This window comes from Nelumbo nucifera, chromosome 7 (assembly GCF_055504915.1).
Source record: "Nelumbo nucifera cultivar China Antique chromosome 7, China Antique-T2T, whole genome shotgun sequence".
Taxonomy (NCBI): domain Eukaryota; kingdom Viridiplantae; phylum Streptophyta; class Magnoliopsida; order Proteales; family Nelumbonaceae; genus Nelumbo; species Nelumbo nucifera.
The window spans coordinates 47,953,105-47,970,414 of NC_142655.1; the positions used below are offsets into that span (position 1 = coordinate 47,953,105).

Consider the following 17,310-nt stretch of genomic DNA (forward strand, 5'->3'; position numbering starts at 1 on the left):
GTTTCCCAGAAAAAACTTACCTAGGTAAGTGAATTTACCCAAATAACTTACCAAAAAGCGAACAGGACCTTGTATCACTTATCCGGATAAATAAAATACCCTTCTCCCAAAGAAAAATGCCAAAACACCATCAGACAATTACCCTTTATAAGAATAGAATATATCCATAAAAATAATAAGATAATGCCTAAAAACATTTAACTAGGAAAGTAATACCTAGAAAACACTAAGATAAGTAACTTACTGAAAAGAAAATTAATTCTATATAAATTTCCCAAGGATCCACTACCATTTTTAAGAAAAGGGTAAATTGCTAAAATCTCCATTGAAGTTTTTGATTATCGTTGAAACCTCCCATGAACCTTTTGACATAATTGCAAATAGACCCCCTCTAATAGAATCTTCTAAAATGAGGCATGAAAAGGTCCAAAATACTATGCAATTACTTTTGACAAAAATTTTTATTTTCCAAATATTCTCTTCATATGAATCACTACCCCAAACCCACCCGATCTCTTTTATAAAATTGATTTAATTTTCATATTTGCCATTCATATCAATCACTCAAAGCTACAACTTTAAATTCTCTTTGTTTTTGTTGTACATAAAGTTTGTATTGTTTTTGTCCCCCCAAAGCAATCAGCCTCAGTAGTAATTGTTTGGGTATTTTAGACATTTTTATGCCTTTTTTAGAAGATTCCACCAGAGGGGATCTACTTATAACTATATCAAAAAATTCGAGGGAGGTGATTGCAATTACTAAACTTCAAAAGAGGTTTTAGCTATTTACCCTCAAGACCCCGTGTAAGTGTTTCATAGGAAAGACTTACCCGAGTAAGTGCATTAAACCATGTTCTTTGATTTCCTTTGTAAATAAAACAATGACCATTTTAGTCATAAAAATTCATTTTTAAAAATGACATTTTTGTCCTATTCAAGTATTGACAGCTTTGCCCCAAGTGGGAAAGTTATTTACCCACTTAAGAGATTGGTAATACCCAAGAAAATAATTTCCTTGATCACCCCATAAATCTGAAAATAAAAAGCATAAGTTTCTTGGTCAATGGGAATCAAAATCTCATTAACCAACTTCCTCGGCATCTTAAAATTGCCTTCTGACACTTTATGATGCTGATATATGAAGCTTGCTTTATACAAGCTGTTAAAAGTACGTCTCAATTCTCATATTTCATATTTGTTTATACCCTGTTTATAGCCAATTTGAGTTGTGGAATGTGGTGATATGGTATAGCCAATTTGTTTATACCCTGTTTATAGCTAAGCTTCCTTACCATATATCCATGGGTGTCATAATTATTTTATCATACCCTAGCAATCTCTTAAAATTGCCCAATCTTGCTCCAGATTCATCTGTCCATGACCTTGTCATGGCATCTAAAGCTTTTGGCAGGCAATAGGCTTCCAATGCTCCAAGTTTTCTTCCATGATAGGACACACTTTAAACATTTATCGCCTTTATTTTTGTCACTGTATGCTTGCCCGAACCTGTGCATCTGTACCAAAGGCCCTTGCATTTCAAGCAAAATCAGCATGCCATGAAATGCTTGTACATACAATGGAGCAAAGCTACTTCCTTCATCTGTAAATAGCTTCACCCAGAAAAATCGACTCAACCATAGGCAAGGTAAAAATAAATATGAGAGCATCCACATGATGCTAGAGCGTGGCTGACCCATCAGAAACCTCAAAAGTAATTCAGTTGGGAAAGTTTTAGCCTCAAGGAAATTTTCATGGGAAAACAAGTGGAAGATCAAACCATTCTTGAACACTTCACTCTCTTAGATTGGGGCAATATAGAAACTATCCAAAATTTGCTACAAAAGCACAAGCTTTGTTTCCAACATTGTTGTTCTCATATACTTTCTGAAGAAAAATACCTTCAACTCAAGTTTTTCTCTTTCAGCAGAGCCTTCCACTCAGTGAAAAAGTAAGAAAGAAGAGCAGAGTCGATAACGTAACCCCTAAATTCACCAACCTAACAACTTGCAAACAGAACCAGCTAAACTAGAAAAGAAAAATCCATTGAAACTAGAATATATATAGATGGTTTCCCATATACCAAAAGGTTTGGGCTTTGTCTGAATCTCAGAAGAAAAATAAACCAAGCTCCATAACTAGCTGAACTGTACGCCCTCTTAATCTTACATAACCTGAAAATACCTACAAAGATGGACAGAAAAATTTAGGCCACTGTCTAGGTGGAAAAAGAAATATGCATAGTAATTAGGGAAACAGAACCACCTCTGAAAACCAAGGTCCAGCGTTGGGTCTTAGAAGATAACCCACCCAGGCTCAGTAAATGGTGTAACATCTTCATGGCTTCATGCTTGTTTAATCTTACATAAGATAAATAGCTGCAAAAAGGAGAGGGCAGACAGAAAAATCAAGCATTTATCTAGGTCATAGTTTTCAAGGTGTCTAGGCGATTCTGGGCGACACTAGGGCACCTAGGTAAATTTATAATATAAAGAACCAACTTTTGGCTAGTTTCCTAGTTTTATATACCATTCAACATGTATGTTAATTGAAAAAATAGCAATTCTCTTTATTAAGAAGATTAAATTTCCTCTAAAAATGTGGCAAATCATCACATCTAAAAGATAAAAATCTTTTACATATATTAATTTCATTATTTTCAAAAATAATACTACTATAATAAGTATTTAATAGAGCAAATTCATATTAATTAGCAGCTAAAGAAGGTTATTAACTTTATATGATAAATATTTAAGATGGAAAGTAAAATAGAAAAAAAACAAGGATGGAGTTTCTGTTTTATTTAATTAGAGAGAGAATAGAAAAAAAGAACTTTATTGTTCTATTCTTTCTTTTCTTTCTTTCTTTCTTTTTCTCTTCTCAAAACCCTTTGATCTTTTAAATTTCAATAGTAAAACATTAAAACAAAGTATAATTGATATATATATAGCATATAATAAAATGTATTAACACATACATTAATAAGATACAACAATATAAGTGATATTATAAAAGGCGTCCACCTTGTTATTTTTGTCGCCTAGGTGGGCACCTAGTTTCCTAGAAGGGCACCTAGTTGCTAAAAGTCAAGGCATTTGGGCAAGGCACCTAGTCGCCTAGGTGGGCGCCTAGGCAATGCCTTGACAACTATGATCTAGGTGTAAAAAAAAAAGAAAGCAAAACAACGAACAGTGAGGATAACCTCCATCCCAAACTGTCAATCATCCAGGTAGTAGTAGGACCCAGCAGCCTTTTGCTCTCTGTCCTTCGTTGAGTCCAATTTGTTTATTCGTGGTCGATAATTAGTTGGGTCCCGCCTAAATGTAATATCCAGATGCTGCAAAAAGTAGGGCAAGAAGTGCATATTAGAGAAAACAAAACAACTTCTAAACATATGATATATCGAAGAATTGTTGACAAAAATGTGATGGAATGATCATGAACCATAGAAGTTTGAACTGGCAAATCCTAATTGAGATAAAATATAAAGCAAGGATATTCCAATTATAGGAGATCACATTCACAGAGAAACAGATCAAGGTGAAGTGCAAAAGGCTAAGAACTTCTAGAACAAATTGGCCAAGGTGGCTCTGGATTTACAAAAAGAAAATAGGAAAACTTATACATAGTACACCTTTCTGTAGACAATCTTATACATAGCACACCTTTGACCTTCCAGTGGATGAATAGAGGTGGGGCCAGAGAGGAACAGTGGGGAATGTCCTCTCCAAATTTTGCTTGCTATATTACAAAGATAAAAACCAAAAAGAGAAGGAGAATCTCTGCCTCCATCATTGCATTAAGAAAGTATTATGCTCATGTTCTGAAATCCGAATGTTGGTCCTACAGCTATAGAAAGAAGCAAAGAATAATAATTTGGCAGGATTCCACATAAAAACTTAAGGCTGCATTTGGCATGAGTGCAAATGCAGAATAAGCAAATTTGAACTCCAGTTATGCAAGCGTTTGGCAAGATGTTTTTATACTGAAAATAAGTGAATTTGTTTCAACTGCTTTTGAACTCAAAGTTGGTCAATGTAAAATAGGTTGGTTCCAGACTTGAGATTCGTGTTTGCACCGATAACAACCAATGAACCAAAACAAGACACCATAAATTTATGACTGCAAAGTCAACCCAGGTCTGCATCCTTCTATTTGAACAAATTTGTGTTCACATCAGTGCATTCACTTTTTGAACTCTCACCAAATGCTGCCTAAGTTTCCAATGAATATGGGAGGTTTTCTCTAGGAGTAAGCAGCAGCTCCCAGGAAATGCATTACAAGGGATGAATTAATCAGTACTAAAGAGAGGTATTAAGAGATATCATCTAGCAATTGCATCATTTAATCCTCCATTGCCCATCATTTAGCTCCACTATCTGGAGTTTCTGGACACGCTTCTTTCAGCTTTTTAATATCCATTGATGCTTCCAAAGTCCTATACTTGAGGTAGTAACAAAGTGGCAAAGCAAAAGATCAAACAAAAGCAACAAGGCGATATTGAGCATTCCCTTACCAACCCTAAAGACAGTTTGGAAGCAAGTAAAAATGTATTAATCTTCAAGAATAGATCTACAGGACTTAGAAAAGAGGTGGCAACAGTACACTCTTGATCATCTGTTCCAAGTAGCTTCAGGAATGTAGACAGAACACTTATTTCTCCAAAGGGCAGTCCAGTGCACTAGGCTTCCGCCAATGCAGGGCCTGGGGAGGGGCAGATGTACACAGCCTTACTGCTGCAGATTCACAGAGAGGCTGTTTCCAACATTTGAACCCAAGAGACCAGGTCACAATAGAGAAACCCAAACATTGTGCCAAGGCCCAACATCTTATTTCTCACATGACACCCATTTTGTACAAATAAAAGAAAAAGAAGTATTTTGATCGTAGTGCATGTTGGAGGTTACAGGGGTATATTTATAATGTTGATAAATTTTGGGGACTTGTATGTATTTATGGGAGGAAAAGGGGCCTGTGTGAAACTCTGATATAATTTGATCTTTTGCTTATTTAAGCCGTTGGTTGTGGGATTAGGGTTGAGTGAGGGTGGATATTTTGTTGAGTCTGTAGAGAGGTCAGCCATGTATCTCTTGTTCTCATAGTGGATATTTTTCCCTCTCTTTCCACGTTAAATTTTGGTGTTTTCTCTATTTCTTCTTCATTTACCATTCTCTTTTCTGTTAGTTGAGTTTTCTTTTATCTTCACTAAAAAGGCCATTACCCAATGTTGGTATTAGGCACCGAGCTATCTGGGGTCTAGAGAATGGTGGACAAGATACAGAACTAGCTTTTGACATTTTTTGGCAAGAAGTGACTGCTTTCAGACTCAACCCCACATTCTAATACTTGCTAGCCCAAGATTTTACCATTTTTCCCCTTTCTTTTTTTCTTCAATCAATGGTTATATTGTTTCCATTTTTGTGGTATCTTCCCCCATGTATTGTATAGTTTTTACTATACATGAGCTATAGCTCTATACCTGTAAATTCTTGAACCTATATCATTATTACAAAGTTTCCTTCTTCAATAAAAAGGAAGTTTTGTAAGTTCATGATCTAAAGGGTTATTAGGGTATAAAGAACTACAATGCTCAGCAAGTTTTGAGTATCATCCTAATCCCTGAGCAAATAAAATTGTATAAATCTGAATTGTAATTGTCAGAGGAAAAAAGAATAACTAGCAATCAAGAATTGGTTCTTACAGATAAGAAAAGGTTCATCCCAGTCAACAAGGACTGCGGAGCATTGGCAGTACAATCAATAGATGGTTTTCCTTCGTACACAATAACTCTGTCTGCCAGATAAGTTGCCATTATGAAGTCATGCTCCACCACAAAAGCAGTCTTCTTAGCATGTAGGATAAACCTCTTTATAACTTTAGAAGCAACAATACGCTGCTCCGAATCAAGATAAGCACTTGGTTCATCTATCAAGTAAATATCTGCTGGCTGCAAAAAGAGTCAAGGACCACAAAACATGTCATCTGAAAAGCACTTGAAATGATCAAATGACAATCAAAATGAAGCATGCCAAATACATTCTTTAAACAACTCCCTCTTGTCTTAAAAAATAAAATACCAGTTTGAATTTTCAAGCCATTATCTTTTCTTCATTCAGTTGCAGAGAAAACATAGAAAAACTTTGGCTAGGAGGAACTATTAACATCAAACTTAAGCTTACCCAAGCAAAAGTGTTTCTAAAAAGTTTACTTGCAGAGATAGTTTTACATGATATAACCAAATATTGTAAAGCAAGTAAATTTATCAATGTTAGCACCAAATCTCAGACTAAACATACATTTGACCTGCATCTAGGCATGCACCAATAGAGATGTGCGATTAAGAAAGCACAGTCAAAGTTCCAGCCTAATAATACATAATGAAAGACCACTATATCAATTATGAAGCACAGCATTTATATTTTCAGTCTGACAATGGATATAATTCAATGTTTGCTCAAACCAATTAAACCTCTACAGGTAAAAAAGAGCAAACTATGTTGTTGCATAATGAATTTACTTGGTAAAAGAGGATTCATTATCCATACCACTCCCCCCCCTCCCCGCGAAAATATATATATATATTAGCAACCAAACCAATCAAAAGCCTCAAAATATTAGCAAACAGGGGGAACCACCTGATGAGACTGAGAATATGAATGTAGACAACTGTGTGAGAAAGAAGTCGCATATTCTTTCACAACTCAACCCTCAAGTGTTATGGATGACCATTTCATATTTCACCCCAAATATCTGGACAAGAAATTATTCTTTTAGGGATCATGACCATTGCATTTTCTGCTCTATATGTTGATCAATTAGTTCTCAACTATTAAATATTATTATGACCACTTAAATGAAGCTATTGACTGGATGACTTGTATGAAACTACAGTACTAACTTTGCATAGTAATCCACCTATGGTACAACCTAATAGTCAACAATTCAGACTGACAACCAAATAAAGATGCTTAATGAATCCAATTCGAGTCAAGCATAGGAAACTTTTCTGTGCTAAAACATTTCATACTTGCCATTCTGTGTTCTTGGCTTCTTGCATCTTCCCCATCCAAGTTCACTAACAAGGATCCTTCTACCTGACTTGGCATACCATCCTAGCTTCTCAAAGCTATCAGTGCTGCAGAAATGGGGAAAAACGGGTGATGCAGGAGCTAAAGATTCAAAATTAGAATTTTTGAATTTCATGCATCTGCATTTTTGGATAGTAGGGGTACTTTGGTCATTTTAACATTCTCTATGGGGCCCAGCCAGTTAGTTTGATTTGTTTAGTTAAAGTTCGTTTTTCTTCTTTTTTTCAAATAAATGAAAAAAGAAATTTTCTTTAAAAAGAAAAAGGTTACAATCCAAAATGCTGATGAGAGATCAAGAACAACAAAAACATTCAGTTATTAGGCAGCTTGAGAGTTTATTAAGTCTTGTTTGAATTGAAATGATAGTGGGCAATCTTAAAAGTTTATAGTCTATAAATATGCAGGGACATTTTACACAAGGATCAATGAAGTTTATTTGAATGCTTATAGTTTATGCTACCCATGGTGAGTGGGTAGCATAAACTATAAAAAGGTTACAATCGCCCTCCCTCCCTCATCTCAAGGCTTTGAGCTTAGCCACCCACAACAATCAAAGACAAAAGCCATTTATTAATCAGTCCTACATCAGTTGGCATCAGAGACCAAACTCTTAGATGACTCACTATCAAAGACGGAATATGAAAGGGGAATTGAGTGAACAAGCTAAAGAACTGTTGATTGCATTATGCAATAGAGTAGACACCTTAGAAGCTCAATCAAATTAAAGCTCTGATACCAATTAATCAGTCCTACATCAGTTGGTATCAGAGACCAAACTCTTAGATGACTCACTATCAAAGACGGAATATGAAAGGGGAATTGAGTGAACAAGCTAAAGAACTGTTGATTGCATTATGCAATAGAGTAGACACCTTAGAAGCTCAATCAAATTAAAGCTCTGATACCAATTAATGTAGGACTGATGAATGAATTGCCGTTTCCTTTGATTGCTGTGGGTGACTAAGATCAAAACCTTGAGAGTGAAAGGAGAGAGAGAGAGAGAGAGAAATGAAATCACTCCTAGAGTTCCTATAATCACTCTAGGGCATGGGAATTACACACAATAGGTATCAGAAGCTGTAGGAACTCAAATAAACTTCATTGACCCTCGTGTACCTCTTTTTTCTTAATGAATTCCAGTTACTTTCTGTCTCAAAAAAAAACTAAGAAGAATCCTAGAAAAATTCAAAATAAAAACTTATTATTGCCACTATCCTATTTCAATTCAAAGAAGACTTAAATAACTCTGAAACCTCAAACATAAACCAATTATAACCCGACAAATCAAACTAATAGGCTGGACCACACAGAAACATGTTAAAATGACCAAATCCTGCTATCCAAAATTACAGAAATACATAAAATTCAAAAAAAAAATCCAATTGTGACTCTTAAGCTCCTGAATCACCATGTCTGACTATCCTCTCAAAAAGTCTGTTGTCTTCTTTGACACAGATAGTTTTTCAAACACTAAAAAATAGAGAGGCTGATCCCTCCCACAATTTCAATGTTGGCAACAACCGAGAGAAGAGTGAGAAGAAAAAGAGTTTCTCCCTATATTTTTTGTCTCTCCTTCCATCCAACACCTGTGAAACTCGTAGTGTAAGGTATCATGTCTGTTTCCACTCTCTGAGTCTTGAGGGACAACTCAAGCAGACCCTGGCTGTAGCACTTCACCCCTCAACCCCTACTTCCCACTCAACAACCAACTGCAGAATGTGAACCTCTCCTGATAACCAGTTTTACCATTTTTGGGGCTTCAGCCACAGACTTTCCCCATATAAAAAGTCAAAGAGAATCTACTGGCCTCATCATCTTCATCTGCCTCCATATATGTTATGTTGCCCAACTACCTGGACCAAAACCCCACTATGCTCATCAGTTCCCAACCCTAGCACATCAGTATCAACGTCCCTCATCAAAGCCAAAAAATGGTTTGCCACTATATTAACAATTTGTAGAGAACACTGATGTGGCCCCACAGCTATGGTCCCACTGTGTCCGTAGGGTAGAATGTGCTCTATTCATCCTAGGGTTAAGGACAAATCTGATTAGAAATTAAGAACACAAATTAACATCCTAGGGCTATGGTCCCACTGGTCCCACTGTGTCCGGCAGCAGAATCTTCAACCCTTACAATACACAAATTAAGAACACAGTAAATGGAAGATTAGAAATTAACATCTTGGTCTTCCCCAATCAGAAAATAAACCTATTTTTTTTGCAATAAACCTGATTAATTCTTAATTTCTAGAACTATTCGATATTGAAATATTTGCAGAAGAATAATCATACCTTTTATAATGGATACTAAATCATAAAAACTCAGAAGCAGGGGTATCACAAAAAAATAAAAATAAAGCAAATTGTACCTTTCCAAGACATAGGCATAATGCAACTCTTTGCAACTCCCCACCAGAGAGATTCACAACCTCCTGATCCATCAGTTGCTCAATTAGAAGAGGCTTCATGACATCTGACACAAATTGGGGATGCATATATGAATCACGGATTTTTTGATGTAACAAATGTCTGACTGTAGATTGAAATTTTGGACTTATTTTCTGGGGCTTGTAAGAAACATTGAATTCAGGAATTTCCACATCAGAACCCTCAACTTCATCGGGCTTTAGTAGACCAGCCTGCAGTTACAACAGAATATAGATGAATTGGATCAAACATGATACTGGACGAGCAGTCAGTTTAAAAGCAGATAGCAGAAGCTGAAAATTCAATGGAATACTTCAAATTGCAAATCCAGTATGAAATTCAGAGCAACTGAGAGAATGCTAAGAAAGTATACCAGCATTCGGATGAATGTTGTCTTCCCTGTCCCATTCTCACCCAGCATTACGATAATCTGGGAATCAGTAAATTCACCCTCAATCACACGAAGCTTAAAATTACCCTGACATTTACTCATGGTGGGATATCTATATCGTGCATATGTCTGAACCTCCTCTGCATTTTCCTGTGGAGTTTCTGCAACCTGAAAAAAGCAAGAAATCAAATACAAACTGTTGTGTAAATCAAGGAAAATGTGTTCAACATGAAACAGAAATTTTACCTTAAAGGTAAGAGATTCATCCCGGAATCTTAGATTCTCTGTAGGGACAAACCCAGCCAAGAATATATTAATTCCTTCCCTAACAGAGAAAGGAAGGGTCACAACTCCATAGGCTCCCGGCTTCCCATATAAGCAACAAATAAAGTCTGATAAGTAATCTAGGACACTAAGATCATGCTCCACAACAATGACATAGCTGAAGGAGGAAAAAAGATACAAAATTACAGTATTAGTTTATGTCCAAAACAAAAGTAACTTAAGGAAAACGTGCAGGCACTTGAGCATAGACCTGTTAGGCCTGAGCAAAGATCGGATAACTTGGGCAGCTTTAAGCCTTTGCTTCACATCAAGATAACTGGAAGGTTCGTCAAACATATATATCTCTGCATTTTGTATGGCTACAACAGCGATAGCAAATCTCTGAAGCTCTCCACCTGATAAGTCCCCCACATTTCGATCTATAACCTGATTCAACTCAAGGTCCAGACAAAGTTCTGCCTTCATTTCTCTCTCATCTTTTTGGTCAAGAACTTGTCCAACATTGCCTTGGACTGCTTTTGGAATGTGATCAACATACTGGGGTTTAATGATTGCCTATTGAACAATCAGTTTACTAATTAGCAGGCTAATTAAGAAAAAGATTAACTAAAAAATTATCAGGACAGGAGGGGATGCGTACAATTTTTTTTCTCTCAAGGAGGGGAATGAGAAAGTAATTAGAATTATGTAAAGCATAAATTTTTTATATAAAAAGAGTTTAGGGAGCAAAAGGAAAAAACAATGCAAAAGAAATTAAAAAAAAAAATGTGCCATATTTCTTTCATCATATTACACAGTTGGTCATGAAGGTCACGAAGATGATACTTAAAATAATCAGAGTTATTTAGGTATCAACTCTAAATCAATGAAAAAAGAATATCAAAGAGAATAGTGGGCTGAGTCACAACCTTGAATAAGAGTCTTCAGTATCCCACAGAATTCTAATCCCATATTGGAGTTGCACCAATCAGTTAGAGGAGTCACACCTCTAAGAAAATGAAGTCAGACCACCAAAGCACAAATTGCTCAAAGAAAATACTCAATTCATTCACTACTGAAACAGATTAGTGCATTCCTTTACATAGGCAAGCTTCCTTGTTAGGTAAGGAAACTAGCATTAAATCTAAATTACTTCTAAAAAATCTGCAACTTTAACTCCCCATACATTTCTTAGTGACTAAGACTTCAAGATGACTGTTGACCTTCTATATTCTGCCTTTTATTCCAAGAAACTCCACCAAGGTTCATCGAACTTGCATTAGTTCCCAATGTATGCTCCAATTAATGGGTTGGCTGGCCATGGACTTAGATTTTGGGTATGGCTATGGGAAGGAAACATGGATGTGGATATGGATAATGGGTATGGGTAAAAGGCATGGGTTTCAATACCGGTAAAATTATATGGGTTTGGTCTTGTGTAATAATGGGCTTGGGCTTTGATATGGTCTGAGTTTCTTTTCTTCTTGCAGCTGTAAGCTTTCATCCAATCAAATACTGTGGCATCAAGATAATATCACCCAAACATCAATTAATCAAGTCATGGCAAATTGATAAACAGCTGATGAGTCTATGATAGGATTTCTTTTTCTTCTTTTATTGAGTTTTTTCAAATCAATGTTCCTTCCTTAATAACCCAAAATCAAGGAACCTGTGCAAAACAGGCAAATAACAAATCAAATTCTGACTGCTAATGAATGTATTGAAGAAAAGAAAAGGTCTAGCCAAAAGGGAAAAATGCTAGAGAAATGTGGTTTTGGTGAGTGATAGAGGAAATGGATAAAAGGTTGTGTTCAATCCACTCACTATTCAGTGTTGGTCAACGGGTGTAAAAGGTTTCCTTGGGTTCAAAAGGGGACTTAGGAAGGGTTATCCATTATCCCCATTCCTACTTGCCCTTATATCAGATGTTTTCAACAAATTAATCATACAGAATATAACATGGGACTTATCAAGGGATGGAAGGTGGATAGAAGAAAGACTATAATCACTCATTTACAATTTGCTGATGACATCATTCTATTCAATGATAACACCGAGGAAGTAGAGGCAAGGAACTTGCAACTCTTAATCAAATGTTTTGAGAAGATATCCAATCTTAGAATAAATTTAAGTAAGAGCTATATCGTGGCAGTCAACATGGGGGACTTAGAACTAGGTAGGTATGCTTCTATTATCGGTTGTAAAGAAAAAAAAAATAAAAAATCTAGCCACCTAGAAGTGGAACTACATTTCCCTAGGAGGTAGAATTAAATTGATCAATTCAACCCTAACCAAATTACACATATACTACCTCTCAGTTTCAGAATCCAAGTTCATGTAGCCAATAAATTAGAGAAAATAATGGACTTTTGTAGGATCCAAGTGATGATAAAAAGGACCATTTAGTGTATTGGGCCATAATTGTGAAGAGAAAAAGTGGGGTGGTTTGGATATAGAGAAGTTGAGAGTTAGAAATCAAGCATTGTTTGGGAAGTGACTTTGGAGACTTCCTTTGAAGGATAGATTATGGTATTATGTGGTATTAAGCATTCATGGTAAGCATGCAAATGGCTGGAATGTAGAGCTTTCTACAAGAGTGCAACTTTGAGTTCATGCAAAGTTCTAATAGGATTCCTTCCTTAGTTTCTAAATTTCATAAGGGATGATGTTCAAATTGGCACTAAGGTTAGCTTTGGGAAGACTTATAGTGGGAAGACTCTCCACTCAAGGATTTCCACCCAGACTTGTACTACTACATATGCACTTTCAAAGACAAGCATGTTTCCTCTTTTGTTCTTCTTCATTCTCTGGTATTTCTTGGCTCCTTTCTTGACTCCCTAACCCCCTCCAAAGTTGATGTACCTGCTGCTAAAATCTGGAATCCGATACCCCCTCCAAAGTAAATGCTTTGGTTTGGGCTGCAGTGTTGGGCAGGTGCCTAACTAAAAGGAACCTGGTTAGGAGAGATGTACAGATTCAAAACCTCCTCTGTGTGCTGTGTGGCCAAGCAGAAGAGGACAACAACCACTTGTCCATCCATTGTCCTGTTTCTTCTGCAATTTGGGGGCATTTATTTTCCTCCTTGGGCTTATCTTGGGTCATGTCGAATTCTATGGTGGACCTGTTATGGTGCTGGGAGCTCCATGGCTTGGTCCAAGCTAGCAAAGAGTGTGTGGATGTCTGTTCCTGCAGCAGTGAATAGTACTATTTGGGCGGAAAGAAGTAGAAGGATATTCCAAAATAGTACTAAGAATGCAGACTGTTTAGTTTCTTGTACTTTTGGCAAGATAGTTTTTTGGTCTGCGGATACAAAAGGTCTCCAGACTTCGGTGCTTGGGGTCCAGCTGAGAACAAGAAGTCTGTTAGATTTGTAATTTAATCTGGGATTACGGATCCTGTTTGTGGCTCCTCTTTTGGGGCTCCTTTGTAATCTCTTGTTCTGGTTTCTAATAAAATTACCTTACCCTATCTCAAAAAATATTTACTACCAAAAAAAATCAAAACTGAACTGAGAATATGGGCACCTTCAGATTGTCCTCCAAGATACGGGTGAAATAGTTCTGCAGCTCAGATCCTCGGAAGTATGTCAGTATTTCTTGCCAATCAGGAGGATTCTGCAATAGATATGCCAACAGCAATAGTGAATCATGTAGGCTTTGAAGGAACAATTACAAGAAAATGGTTCAAAGAGATTAAATTACATTGAAACGACCCAAATTAGGTTTCAACTTCCCAGCCAAAACTTTGAGGGCAGTTGACTTCCCAATGCCATTTGTTCCAACTAAGCCAAGAACCTGTCCAGGTCTTGGAACTGGAAGCCTGTAATTGCAAGTTTCAGCATCTTGTGTTAGAGGCAATAAAAGTCAATCTTTCATATTTCGAGAAATTAGGTTGTATATCAACCTGTGCAACTTGAAGGTATTTGGGCCATATCGATGGGTTGTATCTTTATCCAGATCTTTTGGCAAGTTGATGATCTGAATGGCTTCAAACGGGCATTTCTGCACAGGAAGATATAATTAGTTTTACCCATAATGTATGCTCACCTATTATTCAGGTATCCAAGGCAGAAAAGTTAAGTTCTATTCCACAAACCTTGACACAAATACCACATCCAATACATAACTCTTCAGAGATAAAGGCAATCTTAGATGCAGGTGTAACTTCAATACACAATTTACCTGCAGAGACACCAATGAAATTGGTAAGAGAATAATGTAGAAACAAAAAGCCCATGATTTAGCTATCACTATCTCTTCTTTTCAAATAAAATATCAAAGATGCCAGATCAGGAATGACTCCAAGAATGTTGAAAATCCCATGGGATGACTCCAAAATTTCCAATTCAAAATTTTCGCCAAGTTGGTGAATAATATTGGAATTGGATTCTGTCCACTTTGCAATTTCCTACAAATTAACTCTATTCTTTATGAAACACTAGCAACCCAACTTTAAGCTCTTGGATTATTTTTAGTTAACTACACAAACAACGAAGCTTGCAGTTTAGTTAGCTAGAATGCTACATGTTTGAGTCCATGTAACACTCAAAACCCAATGATTTGTCACCCAAAAACATAACAAATACTTGCTGCTTTTCAAGAAGAAAGTTGTAACAAGAAAAATATATTCCTTAAATGTGCAGGCCTCAACTCTTGAAGAGCAAAACTTTACTCCAAAAAAAAGTTAAACTTCCAATATCTAAAATTTACTTCTCAAACCCATGAGCCTTCTTCTACAATCATAAAAATAAAACCCGCAACCACGTTTTCTAAGAGAACAAGCAAAACCAATCTTCCATATCGATAAGAAAAAATTTTAAAAATCTCTTTCACATGAATCAAACAAAAGAGTTCAAGTTTTGTACAACGATCCAATGGAAGAGACAAAAAGCATTGTGGACATAGCTCTTGTTCCTAGACATATAAAATAGATAATCTTTCAGTTGTTGGGTGATAATCAAGTTCTAATAAACCCACAATTCACTTGCAGAACTCCAGTTATCTTCATCATCTAAAATAGGATATGAACAGAAAATCCAAAAACTAAATAAATAAAAAAAATAATGTTTACAACAGAAGTAAAAAAGGAACAATTTAGCGAATCTCGTATACCTGTTTTAACAACAGGGCAGCTCTTCTTACACTCCTGACGACATTTCTTGGGCTTGCAACGATCGGAGCTGACGATGGCAATTCGAGTCAATCGATCAGCCATTGCTCCTGGAAGAGGATGGAACCCTAACCTCTGTATTGCGATTTGCGGAAAAGGAAGAATCAAGCAAAAGAAAGGAGCAATTTACAGACAGGAGATGCTAGTACTACGCGCAACTAGTGAGGGTACGCTCTTGATAGCTAAAGGACAAATCTTCCTATGTTGGGGAACGGTGAATGGTGAGTAGGGTACAAATGGATCGGATCATTTGAATCCGATCTTTGACGTATTCGGATATCCCCGTTGGATTTTTGGATAATTTGATCCAATTAAAAAGTCGGATCGAATTTGGCACCCTATCCGAATATTTATGGATTATAGATTGTTATTTTTTTTTTCCACTTGATAATTTGTTAAATTTGAAAGAAATTAAATCATTGGATCATATTTGGATATATAGAGATCGTGTTCTATGAACCCATGGGTTTACGAGAAGCGTGAATCCACAATAACTTTAGCGGGCATTCTACCATTAGCAATTGTAGCTTGTAAACTAATTGAACGGGACACAAAACGACAAAAAAATACCTAAAACCCTATTTCAAGGAATTTCATTCGAATTCCCTCCCATTTCTTCCTCTCCTCCGTCGAGCCCTAACCTAAAAACATCGCATTAGGCAATTTCATTGTACACCAGCATTCGTGGACGCAAAATCCATCGGTGGCGGGTCAGATGTGCTCCTCCAAGATGTTATCACCACAAGCCCGTGATGTTCATTCCTATAATCCATGTATCAGCTGAAAAATAGAAACTTTGCCCAACGTTCGTCCCTTCGTGGAATAGGAGAACCAAGTTCCAATGTTTAAAAGCATCTCCTCCATGGCCCCTTCTGCATTTTCCGTCTGCCATACATCATGGGCATCAGAGTCCGTCATCTTCAGCCGGCCATCCTCAATCGATCTCATTGTTACCAAAACCAAGTTTTTGACCGAGCCTCCCTGTTTGCAACCCAAATGTAGGTTCTAATGTGTATCGAGGCGTACCACATACCGGATATACCAGTCTAATCCACCATTACTACTAAAAAATCCAAGCTCGAAAGTTTGATTTCTGCTCAAAATGGTGGAATTTCCCCAAGACTATTACGGTCGCTCTTCTTAGTTTGGTGCAAAGACATTGAGAAGAACGATGATAAACACACCGGAAGAAATGATTGTCAGGAACATCTGAGTCATTTTCTACCATTCTTCTTAGCTTGGCATAGACCATTTTTTGTTGCCAACAACCATAGGTTTAGAGATGGAAGGGGACTATTAAATGAAATGAACTAATGAAGTAAAAAAACACTAAATTAAACTAGATTTGAAACCAAATAAAGGGGGAGATGTCTACCTTATACGGATACCACAATTGCAGATCCCAACGTGGAAATTGATGCCCAAATCAGTCCTAAAATCAGCCTCCACTGAATATGGCGCAGTGTATAGGTGAAATTGATTCATCAACACAGTTTTCAATAAAATTGAGATCCAACTACTTGAATCGAACTAAGGATGATGAGCCTGATATCTCCTAAATTTTTCTTGCAAAAATCAGAGGAAAAACTGATTATATCAGTCCTAGATAGCTGAGGTCGAATTAGAAAAAAAAAATGTGCAGAGAGAACAAAAAACTGCAAAAATATGAATCTGTCTTGAACTGGTCCTTCCCCTCCTCTTTTATAATCTCTTATGGAGCTATCTCCTAAACTAATTACGAGATAATCCAGATCTAAATAAGATATGGACTCTAATTAGAGATATACCTTATCTTCTCATAAGATTAGGTACTCCATACCCAGATTCGCCCCATAACTTGTCATGTGCCAGCTTAATTAATCATATTAATTATTGACCATAGGTCCATTAACTATAAGGAACACAACCCAAGGGTGTTGCATGACCAACTTAGACCTGATTTGTATGGCGTGGGACCCCACAACGACCTCA

The 17,310-nt window shown here is 36.6% G+C and overlaps 1 protein-coding gene across 2 annotated transcripts; it reads right to left on the minus strand.

Moving 5' to 3' along the window:
• Nucleotides 1-1,779: 1,779 nt before the first annotated feature.
• On the minus strand, nucleotides 1,780-15,509 carry LOC104608080 (ABC transporter E family member 2). Of its 2 annotated transcripts, none has more exons than XM_010273948.3 (13): nucleotides 15,282-15,509; nucleotides 14,266-14,351; nucleotides 14,074-14,171; nucleotides 13,872-13,989; nucleotides 13,695-13,784; nucleotides 10,442-10,746; nucleotides 10,153-10,348; nucleotides 9,889-10,074; nucleotides 9,458-9,727; nucleotides 5,699-5,944; nucleotides 3,200-3,334; nucleotides 2,263-2,375; nucleotides 1,780-2,181 (listed from the first exon to the last, which is right to left on the minus strand). In XM_010273948.3, exons 1-11 carry the CDS (start codon nucleotides 15,382-15,384, stop codon nucleotides 3,215-3,217), a joined length of 1,818 nt encoding a protein of 605 aa, XP_010272250.1. In that variant the 5' UTR covers nucleotides 15,385-15,509; the 3' UTR covers nucleotides 1,780-2,181; nucleotides 2,263-2,375; nucleotides 3,200-3,214. The 2 variants fall into 2 exon arrangements, with proteins under 2 accessions (XP_010272250.1, XP_019055110.1); XM_019199565.2 differs by having other exon boundaries at nucleotides 3,188-3,334.
• Between the last annotated feature and the right edge of the window lie 1,801 nt (nucleotides 15,510-17,310).